This window comes from Heteronotia binoei, chromosome 3 (genome assembly GCF_032191835.1).
Source record: "Heteronotia binoei isolate CCM8104 ecotype False Entrance Well chromosome 3, APGP_CSIRO_Hbin_v1, whole genome shotgun sequence".
NCBI classification, from domain to species: Eukaryota; Metazoa; Chordata; class Lepidosauria; order Squamata; family Gekkonidae; genus Heteronotia; species Heteronotia binoei.
The window spans coordinates 171,450,058-171,462,876 of record NC_083225.1 but is presented as its reverse complement, the minus strand read 5'-3'; the positions used below and the strand labels follow the sequence as shown (position 1 = coordinate 171,462,876).

The 12,819-nt window shown below is 40.5% G+C and overlaps 1 protein-coding gene across 1 annotated transcript in view; it reads left to right on the top strand.

The window, feature by feature from the left end:
- CEP126 (centrosomal protein 126) overlaps positions 1 to 10,864 on the top strand; it is a 31,569-nt gene extending 20,705 nt beyond the window's left edge. Inside the window, exons 7-12 of the mRNA XM_060234904.1 lie at positions 2,346 to 2,507; positions 6,093 to 6,211; positions 6,967 to 7,054; positions 7,547 to 7,756; positions 9,669 to 9,733; positions 10,347 to 10,864. Of these exons, the coding sequence (XP_060090887.1) occupies positions 2,346 to 2,507; positions 6,093 to 6,211; positions 6,967 to 7,054; positions 7,547 to 7,756; positions 9,669 to 9,733; positions 10,347 to 10,442 (740 nt within the window). The 3' untranslated portion in view covers positions 10,443 to 10,864. The remainder of the gene's footprint in view (positions 1 to 2,345; positions 2,508 to 6,092; positions 6,212 to 6,966; positions 7,055 to 7,546; positions 7,757 to 9,668; positions 9,734 to 10,346) is intronic.
- Positions 10,865 to 12,819: the final 1,955 nt, after the last annotated feature.

The following is a 12,819-nucleotide window of genomic DNA, read 5'->3' as shown; positions in this document are numbered from 1 at the left end:
GGGACTCAGAGAAACATTTAGTTTCAGGCATATTGGGTCATATTAACCTTAGAAATAACAGACTTGTAACAAAAGATAGTCGAGGCTATAATATACTAAAAGCAAGGGACCATCGTGCCCTCACCCAACAGACCACTGCTTCTTCTTGAATTTTCCTTAGACTTCTTCCCCTGATCTGTTCATCCCTTTAAAAGCTTGGTCTTCGCCGTCTCAAAGGCCTCTATAGCACGGGTGTCAAACTCATTTGTTCGAAGGGCCAGATTTGACACAAATGGGACTGTGAGGCTGGGCCGTGTGTGTCATAAAATGTAATGTGAGGTAATGATGGAGATATAAACTTTATACACAGACAAACACAATTAAATATGCTATTCTTTAACTTAAATATAAACATGCTCAAAACTTGCAATATTTCATTTAAAATGGAAAGGTGAGGATATAGTGGGATTTGGCAGTGCATTTAAAAAAAAAACCCAGAAGGATCACAGCAGAAATTAAAAATATGAAATGCTCTGAGCCTGGGAAAACAATGAAATGGCATTGCAAGCTTCTCCCCCCGCTTCCCAGTCTACTCAGATTGGCAATGGCTCTCCAGTATAATATTTCCCTTTGGTTACAGGTTCCCAGATTAGAGTACTCAGATTAGAGTACTCACTAGGTCAGGTCCATTGAGCAGAGACAAACTGGCTCAAAGCATGAACCCTTTATTTGCAAGGACACACTACTCCAGGAAGCCTGAGCTTCTGTTTATATAAGGACGCTGAAAGTGAAACTAGCTCCACTGCACTGAAACACAATGCAGCACAGACAGAGCTACAAGGAAAACATGGAATGCGCCTTCCATCAAGGTCCCTGGGCCCTGTATCTGGGCACAGAGACCATAATGGAAAATCCACTCCATGTTCTCCCCACAGTTTTGCTGGATAATCTGTTCCAGGTTTTCCTTGCAGCTTTGTCTGTGCTGCAATCTGCAAAGACTAGACAGAAAAGGCAAGGAACTTCCTTAGCCTTGGAGCTTCAAATGGTGAGGCCATGAGAGGGGAGGGGTGGGGGGAGAAAAGAGCCCCAGGGGCTTGATTAAAGCCCTGGGCAGGCTAGTTCTGATCCATGGGCCAGACGTTTGACACCCCTGCTCTACAGTCTTTTGTCTGAAAGAAAAGGAAGACTCATGAGGAATGTTTAAAAACAGTGGAAACTATCCATTCATAGAGGAGGGGAGGTGTGCATCTGTTTATCTGGAAGTGAGAAGGATCTTGAGTGGAAGACAGTATTGAAAAAAGAACTCCAGGGGCTGTTTGCAGATATGCAGTGCTGTTTCACCAACAAATGCAATGCTGTTTCATTTGTCAGTTTTGTTCCTTCCAAATGATTTAAGCAGATGGTTGCCCCACCCCTTTAAAATTGGTGATTGGTGAAGCACTACTTTTTCTATAAATTCCAACAAATCCAAGTTTATGCGTAGCAGTAAATAGTTAAGAGTACTCATTGAATTTCTGAATCAGATACAAATTGATGAATGACTTTGGTGAGGGATATATCAGCTTGTACCCTACTGTCTGTTTTTGACAATACTTCAGACACTCAAAAGACCTTGGAATGCTAATGGAATTCAGTACTTTTCTTTGGAATGGTTGATTATTGTGATTCATCACAAACTGATTGTGAAACATATTTTTAAAAAAAGGGTTGTCATGGGAGGGGGGAGAAGCTTATATTCAAGACCTACAAGTCAAAACCCTTCTTGGCCACATGGAACTACTTGTGGTGTTCTTTTTGTCCTGGTTGTCTTTTTAAGTGCTACCACTTTAGTGTTTTCATACTCCAGTAAATTTCCTAACTGTTTTGCTGTGCAGAAATCTTAATGATACAGTTCTGGTGGGACCTGGTAAAAATAGATGGCTATATTTGCTAATAGCTATATTAACAAAGTGACTATTCCTGATGTAACACATTGCAGACCTGTCAATCAGTATTTTGGCAGCAGAGTCTTCCTGAAAGGAAGTACTTTGGCTGTCATCTGACATAGTCCTGGCTATCATATGCAGTGATTTCTGGCACTGCAAGGTTGAAAGAACAAGTGTGGAGAGAAAACATTCAAACCCAATACATGCCTGTGTATTAGGTGCATTATGTAGGGATATTAAGTTGCCTGTAACTTTGCTTCATGAACATTCTTAAGACTCAAGCAATTAGGTAAACTCAATATAAGCACTTGTAATCACAGAACAAAAATAAGTTAGACTTTCTCAGTTTTAAATATATTCTTGACTCTAATTTCCAATCTGATGGATAGAGCTAATGATGTAATTTAAAACTGTGTTTTATTTTTTTTTTTTTGCTTCCAGGGGATTCCAAGCATTACTCTGTACATCGCAATAATTCGAGCAATGGGGACTTGCAGCTCAGTAGAACGAGTGTACCCCACATCACTATCGATGGTGGCAATCTGATAAATGCTTTGAATCCAGGTCTTAGGGTGAATGGATTTTTTTCTTCTCAGCCAAGCAGTAAGGTCCTTCTTTTGTCAGATGTCGATGTAGTAAAAATAATGTGTCACATAAACACACTTAGTGAATCCCGACTCGTCAAATGCGGGCAGGAATGTGTCTAGTTAAAGCCTAGCTAAGTCCCTTAGCTCTGTATGCAAGCATGAAGAAGCCTGTTTGGATAGAGTGCCTACACCCCAGTTTAAATTATATACAATATGTACATTCTGCATCAGTAAATCTCAGAGAATGTAAGAATGTGGTACTCTCGTGAAGACTGGCCATTTTGTCATATTCTTGGGTGAGGAAAATTACCTCTCATATTGAGAGTCTGTACTAGTGAACTAGAACAGGGCAATATGTTTCTTCTGCAACTGTTTGTTCTTTATAACAGCAGTTGACAAACCTTGGGCTCTGCAGCACCTAAGAATTTCATTGTAGTGCCTAGTGTTTTCAGCAGTGACTTTATTGTAGCATCTCTTGGCAATCTTTGGTTTGTCCAAAGCTCATTTCCCATCAGAGCATGCTTTGTTGTATGACACAGCAATTCGTGTGCATGAAGTTCTTGTCATTGTTTGTTTATATGCTAACTTATCCTTCCGTGGTGGTGGATGAATTCATTTCGTAATCATTTGCCTCCTGTGCTGGTTCCAGTAAATTCATATCAATGGAGTTTTTAAAAGCACTAATGCAATTATGAGAAATTGGGGAGTTAAGGTTAGCGTTCAATTTTTGGTTGATGACAACCAGCGCTACTCCCGTGTTTACTTATACGTGACGATGCTTGTGTCGCACGAGATTGTGAAGAGGCTAGGGATTAGGCTTTGTGGTTGCAATAATTAGAAGAACGTAGTTATTAAAATACAAAAGTGTAAAGACTGTAAAACGAGTCTGGCTCCTAAATTTTGCAGCCAGTTCCTCAAGCCAAAGAAAATTTGTCAAGGCTTGGCTTACAAGCAGCATGGGTACTGCTGAAAATTGATGGGTGCGCTTGTTCCAAATCTCAGTTCAGATCAATGTAGCCTTAGGAATCAACAAGCATGCCCTTAACTTTCAACTCCACTAATTAATAATGCCATTACTAGTTGAAATTTACCCCAACTGATAAACTAAATCCCTGTTTATTAAATTATACCTCACTTTTCTCCCCAGTGGCGACCCAAAGCAGTTTACGTCATCCTTCTCCCCTCATATCTGCACAACAACCCTGTGGCATAGGTTAACCAAGAGAGAATAACTGGTCCACGGCGAGTGGGGATTTGAACCCAGATGTCCCAGATCCTAATCCAGTGCTCTAATAATTTTTGGTGCTTCTCTCGACTTTAGTAGCTAAATTTAAACCTTGCAGCCCTGATTACCATTTGCCATGACAAAATAATGCGGTTACTGTTAGCACAGGACCAGAGCTCAGGCAGAAAATCTAGCAAAGACTTTTACTTGAGACCTGTAAGCTGCTGTTGATCAAATGAGGCAATACTGGCCACAGTTTACCAGTGGCTGGTTTGGCATAAGGCAACTTCATAGGAATTTTTTTATTGCAGATTCTGCTGTGCTGATTATGTTCCTGTTATGTCTGAAATGTTTAAGGGCTTAAAGTATGTAGAGTACTGTGCATCACTAATCAAAGAGAGCTGCTTAATTTGCCATCTAAGGTTGACTTCTTAGTAATTCTTGCACCAGATACAGCTTTGGTTTGCCACATAGGACGGGCCTCTTCTCTAGGAATGGATATGAACTGCGAAAATGTGGTTTCATTCAGTGCATGGTGTGCCCAGGTTTGTGGTGATTTGTGGTTTGTGAATTGGGCAAACCATGAACCACCACAAACTTTTAGGAGCAAAACAACTTGGTGAGGTTTGTGATGTGGTAAAACAGCCTCCCCCCTCCCCATGTGCTAGAGACACCAAACTCACCAGGGATCTCCAGCTGACTCTCCTCTACTTGCCCTTCAAGTTTGGTGAGGATTAGATTTACAGGGTCCAAGATATCCCACCCCCCTCAAAGAAGATGCCCTCATCATCGGCTGTTTCCAATGGAGGGAAAAAAAACAGCAAAAAGAGGCAATAGAAGCCCAGCAGAACAGAATTAAAGTCCCAGAGAAACTCTGCAGTAGAAACTGAAGGTGAGGGACATTTTTGCAAGCCCAACAGAAGCAGTGCAATGTGCCCAGCAAAACCAGTGCAAATCCAACAGGATTAAGGTCAAGCCAGAGAATCTACAGTAGAAACTTAATGTGGGGTGGGGGGCATTTTAGCAAGCCCAGTAGAACCAATGTCACTGTGGCAGTACAAACCCAAGAAGACTAAGGTCAAGCCAGAGAATCTCTGCAGGAGAAACTGAAGGTCGTGGAGGGGGCATTTTTGCAAGTCCAGTGGAACCAGTGCAGCGTACTAGTGTCCAGCAGAACCCAGTGCCATTATGACATTGCCAGCTCAACAGGATTGATGTGAAATACAAACTCACTCTCTAAGCAAGGGGGGATTGCAAGTCCAGAAGAACCAGTGCAATGCACTAGTGCTCAGCAGAACTCAGTGCCATTGTGACAATGCCAGCTCAATAGGACTGATGTGAAGTACAGAATCACTATCCAAGCTTGAGGGGGAGAGTGTTGCAAGACCAGCACAACCAGTTCAACATCAGGAAGAACTTCCTGACAGAGCGATTCCTCAGTGGAACTGGCTTCCTCGGGAGGTGGTGGGCTCTCCTTCCTTGGAGGTTTTTAAACAGAGGCTAGATGGCCATCTGATAGCAGTGAAGATCCTGTGAATTTAGGGGGAGGTATTTGTGAGTTTCCTGCATTGTGTATGGGGTTGGACTAGATGACCCTGGAGGTCTCTTCCAACTCTATGATTCAGTGTACAGAACGCCCAGCAGAAGCCAGTGCCACTGTGGCCATGCAAGTAACCAAGCACAGGATACTCATGTCAAACTGAGAATCCCTACTGTACAGACTGAAGGAGGAGAGAACATTTTTTCAACCCCAACACAACCAATTCATTGTATGCCCAGCAGACCCAGTGCCACTGTGATACTGCAAGCTTAAAAGGACTGCTCTCAAAGCACAGTACCACAATAAATCTAAGCTGGGGGGGGGCAAGCTCTGTGAGAAAATGGAAAGGGAACGCAAAGGAAGGTCAGCAAACAATTTCAGTGGCTGTAAAGACCATATTCAATGAGAAGTTTGAACTGGCAGAGGAAATCATGATGATGTACCAATAAGAAGACAGAGAGAAGCTGAGAAAGAATTGTTTGATGGCATAATAGTGAATGAACATAGAGGTGCACATGTGTGAGTGGAATAAATGAATGTGTGGACAGGCATCCTTCCTGTTAAAAGGGCTGGGAACCATCACGGTAAAATATTAAGAATAATCAGTAGCCATGTGTTTTTAGGAAAGTGATTTGACAAAGTAATCTGCAGAAAGTGTCTGAATTTGCCATTTAACCTGTTTGGCATTTCTGATTTAACTACGGTTTAGTAGGCTTTGGCAACCTGCTTATTTCAACCCCCCCCCCCCCCAATACTTTCTGGAGATTCTGTGGGGATCACTGCCAGTTTATATAAACAGGTGTGTTTCTTTAAATGTAGTATGTTATCTCTTCCAGCTGCTGTTGCAAGACGAAAACAACATAACGATAGTATTGAAAATAAGCGCAGGGCTCTTTTAGAACAGAGAAGAAAAATGGCAGGCTCAGCAGGATGGAAGTCCCCTTACATTGGACAGGTATATTTGACTGAGAAAAAGAAAGAAAGAAAGAAAGATTTTTATATTATGTTGCAGAAATAACAGATAAAACAGTGAAGAAAATAAAACACTACTTTGAGTAGAAGAGGGAATAGTTCTCTGGCTCTCTCTGGACCTCTTGTTCCCACCACTCTGATATGGTAGAACATGGAAAGTGGGATTCCAGAATACTTGTACCTTATAAAGCCTAAATGATATGGTGGTGCAGTTGCTTCATCAATAGCCATTGTATCCTGTGCTTGGTTACATTTTTGGTTGATAGACAGCTAAAGAGATGAGAGAGAGAGATGTAGTGTGTATAACACACAGCTAGAGTGTGGTGTAAAAATGTTCCTTGAGTAGATAATAAGTGATGGGGAAGGTCCAAAAATAGCATTCAGAAGGACACCCAAGAACAACACTTAACACTTTTGCAATAAAGAGTCATTTTAATTACCGGTACAGTAATATTCCTCTGCATTGTTCCAGCTGTAAGAACAGTACAAGTAACCTTTTATCAGTGTTGCCTGTTCCTATTGATACAGCTTGGCATCTCTTCAGCGTTGCAGGTTATTACATATCACCAATACTACAACAACAGCTATTAGAGATGCTTTTTTGTTCTACTATTTGCCCTATAGTTCAGAACAGCATCAGCAGTTGTAGATCCAGGTTATTTTTTAAAGTAGTATTTAATTCGTTTTCATTTTTCTGTAGACTGGGTGATAAAAATACATTCTTTGTTCTCTTAATAGACCTCAACACAAGCCATGAAGTTAGGACCGTCTCAGTCTGCTTCTGAGCCAGTGCATGCCATGGGCGGCGCAGGTCATGCTGACAAAGGTAATGCAGCACATTTCCATCTGTTACTAGACAGTTATTTCTTCATTATTGCTAGGTACCATATTCCATTTCTGCTCCAGAAGTACCAGTCAAGTATCCACATCAGTGGTACTGTTTATGTGATTTACAGTGCAATCCATAATCTGTTTAGGATAGCAACTAAGGTACAAGGCCTTCTTTAAGTTTCCATTTTCTCTGCTGAGAGAGCATAAAAACACCAACTGGCCATTAGTAAAAATAAATAAATAAATAAAATATGCTCCAATACTCTGGGAAAAAACTCAGGAAGACACCATTGGAGTTTTTGAAATTTTATTGCTCTAATTTGAATTGTTATGTTGGTTTAATTTGTGTATTTACTTGTGTTTTTATTTGATGTACATCTCCCAGAGCCTGGCCTAGTGGGTGATTAAGTAAATCGAATAAATAACAACAACCCAGGTACTGTTAAAACAATTTTGATCTTGTATGCATTTCTGTCATGTTCTTCAGTTTCAGACAGCACCACCCAATTTCTGCTAGCAGAACACTTAGCAAACACTGCAGCTACGGAAAGTGAAATTCTGACTTATTTGGACACAGCCCAGCAGTCCAAACCAACTGTGGTGCTAAACAGACCCCCGCAGCCAGGAATGAGTGCACTCTCTCTTGAAGAGCACAAAGTACTTCAGTCTCTAGACCGCCTCAATCAAAGGCTGCAAAGTAAGGATTCAGTCGATCTGTAAAGTGTTTTTTTAAAAAACAATGTTCTTGTCAGTTTCACAGTTCATCTAAATGTAATCACATGGAACAGACAAAACATCTTTTTTTGTGAGGGGGGGCTCGCACTGCCTTGCTTTCTGTTATTCAGCAAGTAAAATATGCAGCAGCCTAAAGCCCAAACTTCACAGTGTGAAATTTTGGCACGGTGTTTTCCTCGAGTAAAAATTAATCCAACTGGTTATATGGATCTATATGCGATCTGAAAAGAAATCAGGGTATATATTTTACATTTCTCATGAGCATTCTCTAGCCCGTTAGACAATTCAGTAAGGAAGATGGCTAGCTACCATTGATTTTCCTAAGGCAGTTGATAAATTCTCCCTTTCCATCCATATGATCACAGAGGCACATTGAGGACACACATTCTAACAATACGTCATGAGGCAAATGTTCATCTATGTATTGAACTTGTTTTAAAAGATTTGTGCCACTTTGATCCAGAAAAGGAGAATAAAATTAACATCCAGTGGCACCTTAAAGACTGATGACATTTCTTTCTATATTAGCTTTTGTCAGGGCTTTATTTGAGCAGAAACACAGTTCCAGCTGGCTTGGCAGTGGGGGGAGTGGCCTAATATGCAAATGAGTTCCTGCTGGGGGGGATTTCTACTAAAAAAGCCCTAGTTTGTGGCTATGCAGTGGTAAAATGAGGTATTTTATACAGGCCAAGCAGCAGCTAAGCCAATAAACTGGCATATTTAAACTTTGCTTTTGTGCAACTCAGCATACTAAGGAGATTTCAGCCAAAACTACCACCCTTTCTTTAGTATCTTTGTATATTTGAAGAGAGCTCCTGTGGTCACTTGCAAAGAATAGGTTGGGAAATGACTGTCATTTGTAATAGTTCCTGAGGAGCCTTCTGGCAAAAACAAATACTGCTTTGTATGTCCTTGGGGTCCTGACCTGGATAGCTCAGACAAACTCCGTCTCACCAGATCTCGAAAGCTAAGCAGGGCTGGCCTCTGGTCAATATTTGGATGGGACATGGGAGACCACCAAGGAATACCAGGGCTGTTATACAGAGGCAGGTGATTGCAAACTGTCTCTGAGTGTCTCTTGCCTTGGAAACCCCACAGGGCTGCTGTAATTCAGGTGTGACCAAAAAAAAAAAGGCCCTGGGTTCTGTAGTAACTTTATTAGCATATTATGATCAGCAGTATCAGAGATTGTAGAAATACCTGGAGTTGTCATGTGTAAACAATTTCTATAACCAAATAGTAGCAGCTGGTATAGCATGCCACTTGGGTTGAAAGCCGGAATAGCAAACAAAATAAACGTTTTTGCAGATAAAGCAAAATGGAACTGTCCTACAGGCAGGCCTTGAATTCAGCAGGAGCTCACAGGAGCACAGCTCCTGATCCTCCCCACAGGCTCCCCCTCCTCCTCCCCACCTACCTTGTTCATTGAATAGTAGGTACAGCTGCATAACAATCCCTGGACTAGGAGAGCAGGCAACAGCCACCAGGAGCTTTGCCACACCCTCAGCAGCCCTCATTAACCTCTTGAGAAGCCCATGCCACCCTTTCTCCACTTCTTACATGATTTTGGGCAACATATAGCTTGCTGGCCTTTAGATTGTGGGGTGGGGGTGGCCAAGGAGAGCCACAGATGAGCAAGGTCTGCTTGGGCTGGCTGGATCTCTCCTTTCTTGCGTCAGGTTGCTTTTGGCTGGTGGTGGGGCAGAATATGCTAATGATTTGCTAATGAGCTCCACCACCTATTTTTCTACAAAACGACCCCTGCCTACAGGTACTGTAAATGTTATATTTGAATGAAGAATTGTGCTAAAATAGTGACTGTACACTCAAGTTCCTTTTGGGCCATATCATTAAACTATTTTATATCATTTTAGATGTCCAAGAAACCATTAACCAAAATCCATCCTGTACAAGCATTATACAAACCATTTGCCCTTTGGTAAGCATACAGGTTTTTTCTTCAAAGTTTTATTTTGTCCATTGTACAGCTTGTTAAATATGTGTATAGTTTTCTTTACATATGATAAGACTGAGGTAAAACTTGAATTTATTTAAAACTCAAACAGTCAGCTTGTGTGCTTCCGGAGGCATCTGGCTGGCTGCTGCGCAAACCAGAGTGCTGAACCAGTTGTATCTTTATATTATCTGGCAAGAGATAGAATAAATACCTTGCAACAGCTGATCATCTTGGCGGCAAACTACACCTTACATGCTAATGTATATATCAGTACTTGGATACCTTTTTAAAGAAAAGCAACACTGCTTTGCAATATGGGAACTTAAAGCAGAGAAAGCAGCAAGGACAGGATTCTTAACTCTTCCCACTTCAAATCCATCTCCACCCAATGATGTTTCAAATGCATGTACAGAGTGCAAAGCAAAGCTCCTATCCTTTGCAAAGACTGGGTTATGGGTGGGATGAGAAGCACAATGCCTTCAGGACCATCGCTGGCTTCTAAACTAATCTGTCATTACATGGAGTTGATAATGTAGAGAGTGACATGTTAGAATATTTGGTTTTCTGCTGTTAACGATACTTGCTTTTCTTCCAGATTACACCTTCCTCTCATGTGGACGTCATGCCATCTGTACAAAGGTGTAAGAACATATTAGCTGATGCTCGAACTCTTACACAGAGAAAATACTGACCTGGCCTAACAGGCTTGTTGAAAAGGGATTTTTTAAAATATATATATATATATATTCTTGGCTGCTATGTATGTAATATAATTATTTGCAACATGCCTTAACATACTATTCAGAAAATCCAAAGAAAATAAAAATGTAACACAAGTATTGACTGCTTGTTACCTAGTTTACATATAGGACAAAAATTATTTTATATATGCACTTTATTGTACAATATGTTGTGTGTGTGTGTGTGTTTTTTAAAAGAATGGAAAATACCTCACTTTTGAATGTGTGGTGATGTTTGTAAATTTATTGTACATTTTAATTAAAAGGAAAAGGAATTATTTTGCTACTGATTAAAATTATGTATGAGTTTATCTCCTAACTTTATGGCTTTTATTAATTGCTAAATAAATTTCTAATACATTTGTAAAAGGTATGTTGCAGAAAATTATCATCAATTATCTACAAAGTTCACCAGGTTAATAATTTGTTTCTCATTTTTTCTTTGATGTTTTACCAAACCAGGGGTGGGAAGTGGGAGGGGAGAGGATGTTTGATATTATGAGTCATGGAATCTTCAGAAGGCACCTACTCAGTCTTGATAGGATATGTCCCAAGAGAAATAATTACATTGTTCAGTAAGTAACCTAACAATGAAAACCTATTTTACAGTGATGAAGGATTTTGGATCATCCCCTTTTCACCTATTATCTAGTTGCTTTATGAAATACTTCTAGAGTGGTAGCTGTGTTAGCCTGTAGCAGCAAAATAGAACCAAAGTTCAGTGATATTTATAGATTGATTTAAATTTTTTGGCACTACTCACTCAAAGGATCTTGTGGCAACCTACAACATTAAAACAAATAAGAGAAACAACATAAAAACAACATATATAAAACATTAATGTTAAAATATTAAAATATGTGGCTATCACCATACTGTTATTAAAGCAGCCTAAACACATGGTTACTCTCCCAAAGACCAATCTAAATACTTCAATTTTGCATGCTTGCAGAAAGGAAACAGGTCCGGCAGCGCACAGGTGTTATCTGAGAGTGCATTCCACAGGGTAGGGCCAGAACTGAGAAGGCCCTTCCCCTGGTTACAGCTAAGTGAGGCCCCAAGACGCTGACTGTCAGGAATGGTGCGATTGCAACAGGAAAGGCAGTCCTGTAGGTATGAGAGTCCCTGACCACTAAGGGCTTTGAAAGTTAACACAATACCTTGAATTGGATTTGGAGACTAATTGGTAGCCAGTGCAGCTGCCGCAGAATTGGAGTAATATGAACTGACCATGATGTTGCAGTCAGCAACCTGCCAGCTGCATTCTGGACCACCTACAGTTTCCAAAGCATTTTCAAGGGTAGCTCTACATAGAGTGAATGGGAGTAATTTAATTACTGGAGGTGACCATTGCATGGATCAATGTGACATCATCTGACCCAGACAAATAAGGAGCCAGCTGGTGGGCCTGGGACAGGTGAAAAAATGCTGACTTGCACTACCATGGACACCTTAAAGACTAACAAAATTTGCTGAAGAATAAACTTTCATGAGTCAGAAGGGGACTAATTTCATCAGAAGTACATTCTTACTAAGAGTTACAAGCAACAGAAGGCTTGAACAAAGACTTGGGCTATCTCATTGTAGGTAATAATAGCTCAGCACAACCCACCCTTTACATTTCTTAATTAGTTCTGCTTATCAAGTTGCACACTGTACCTACTTTGATCAGATTTTCTGTTTATTGTAGTTTATCCATGAGGAGTGGTTTTTGCCTGCTCTTACATGGACTGATTTCTCTTTGTTTGTGCAGCCATATTGCTCTTAGGCAATAGAGCAAAGTTTGAGCCCATTGGCACCTTTAAGACCAAAGTTTAATTCTGGGTATAAGCCTATACCCAGAATTAAACTTCATTGGTCTTAAAGGTGCCACTGGACCCAAACTTTGTTCTCTTTGTTTCATTACGGATTCAAACTGGTTTCTCTCTGTAACATAACCCCAGGCCCTAAAAAGAAAAAGAAAAAACAGCACCTGCCCCTCTTCAATTCAAGGTAGAAATGACCACCAAGGATGTATGCTCCATACTTGTGTTCGGAGGACTGACTCATGAAAATTTACACTGGAATGAATTCTGTTAATCTCTAAAGTGCCACCAGACTTCTGATTCATTTTTGGAAACAACTGAGCTGTACCTCTATTTCATTTCTAGAAATATATCTTTCATCTTCTGTCTTTTTGCAAGACTTTATGTTCCCGTGACTATTTAATATATAGCATACATTCTTGTATGAAGACAAAGCATGTGTCATACAGTAGTACCAGGACTTTTTTTGTAGCAGGAAATCCTTTGCATATTAGGCCACACACCCCTGATGTAGCCAATCCTC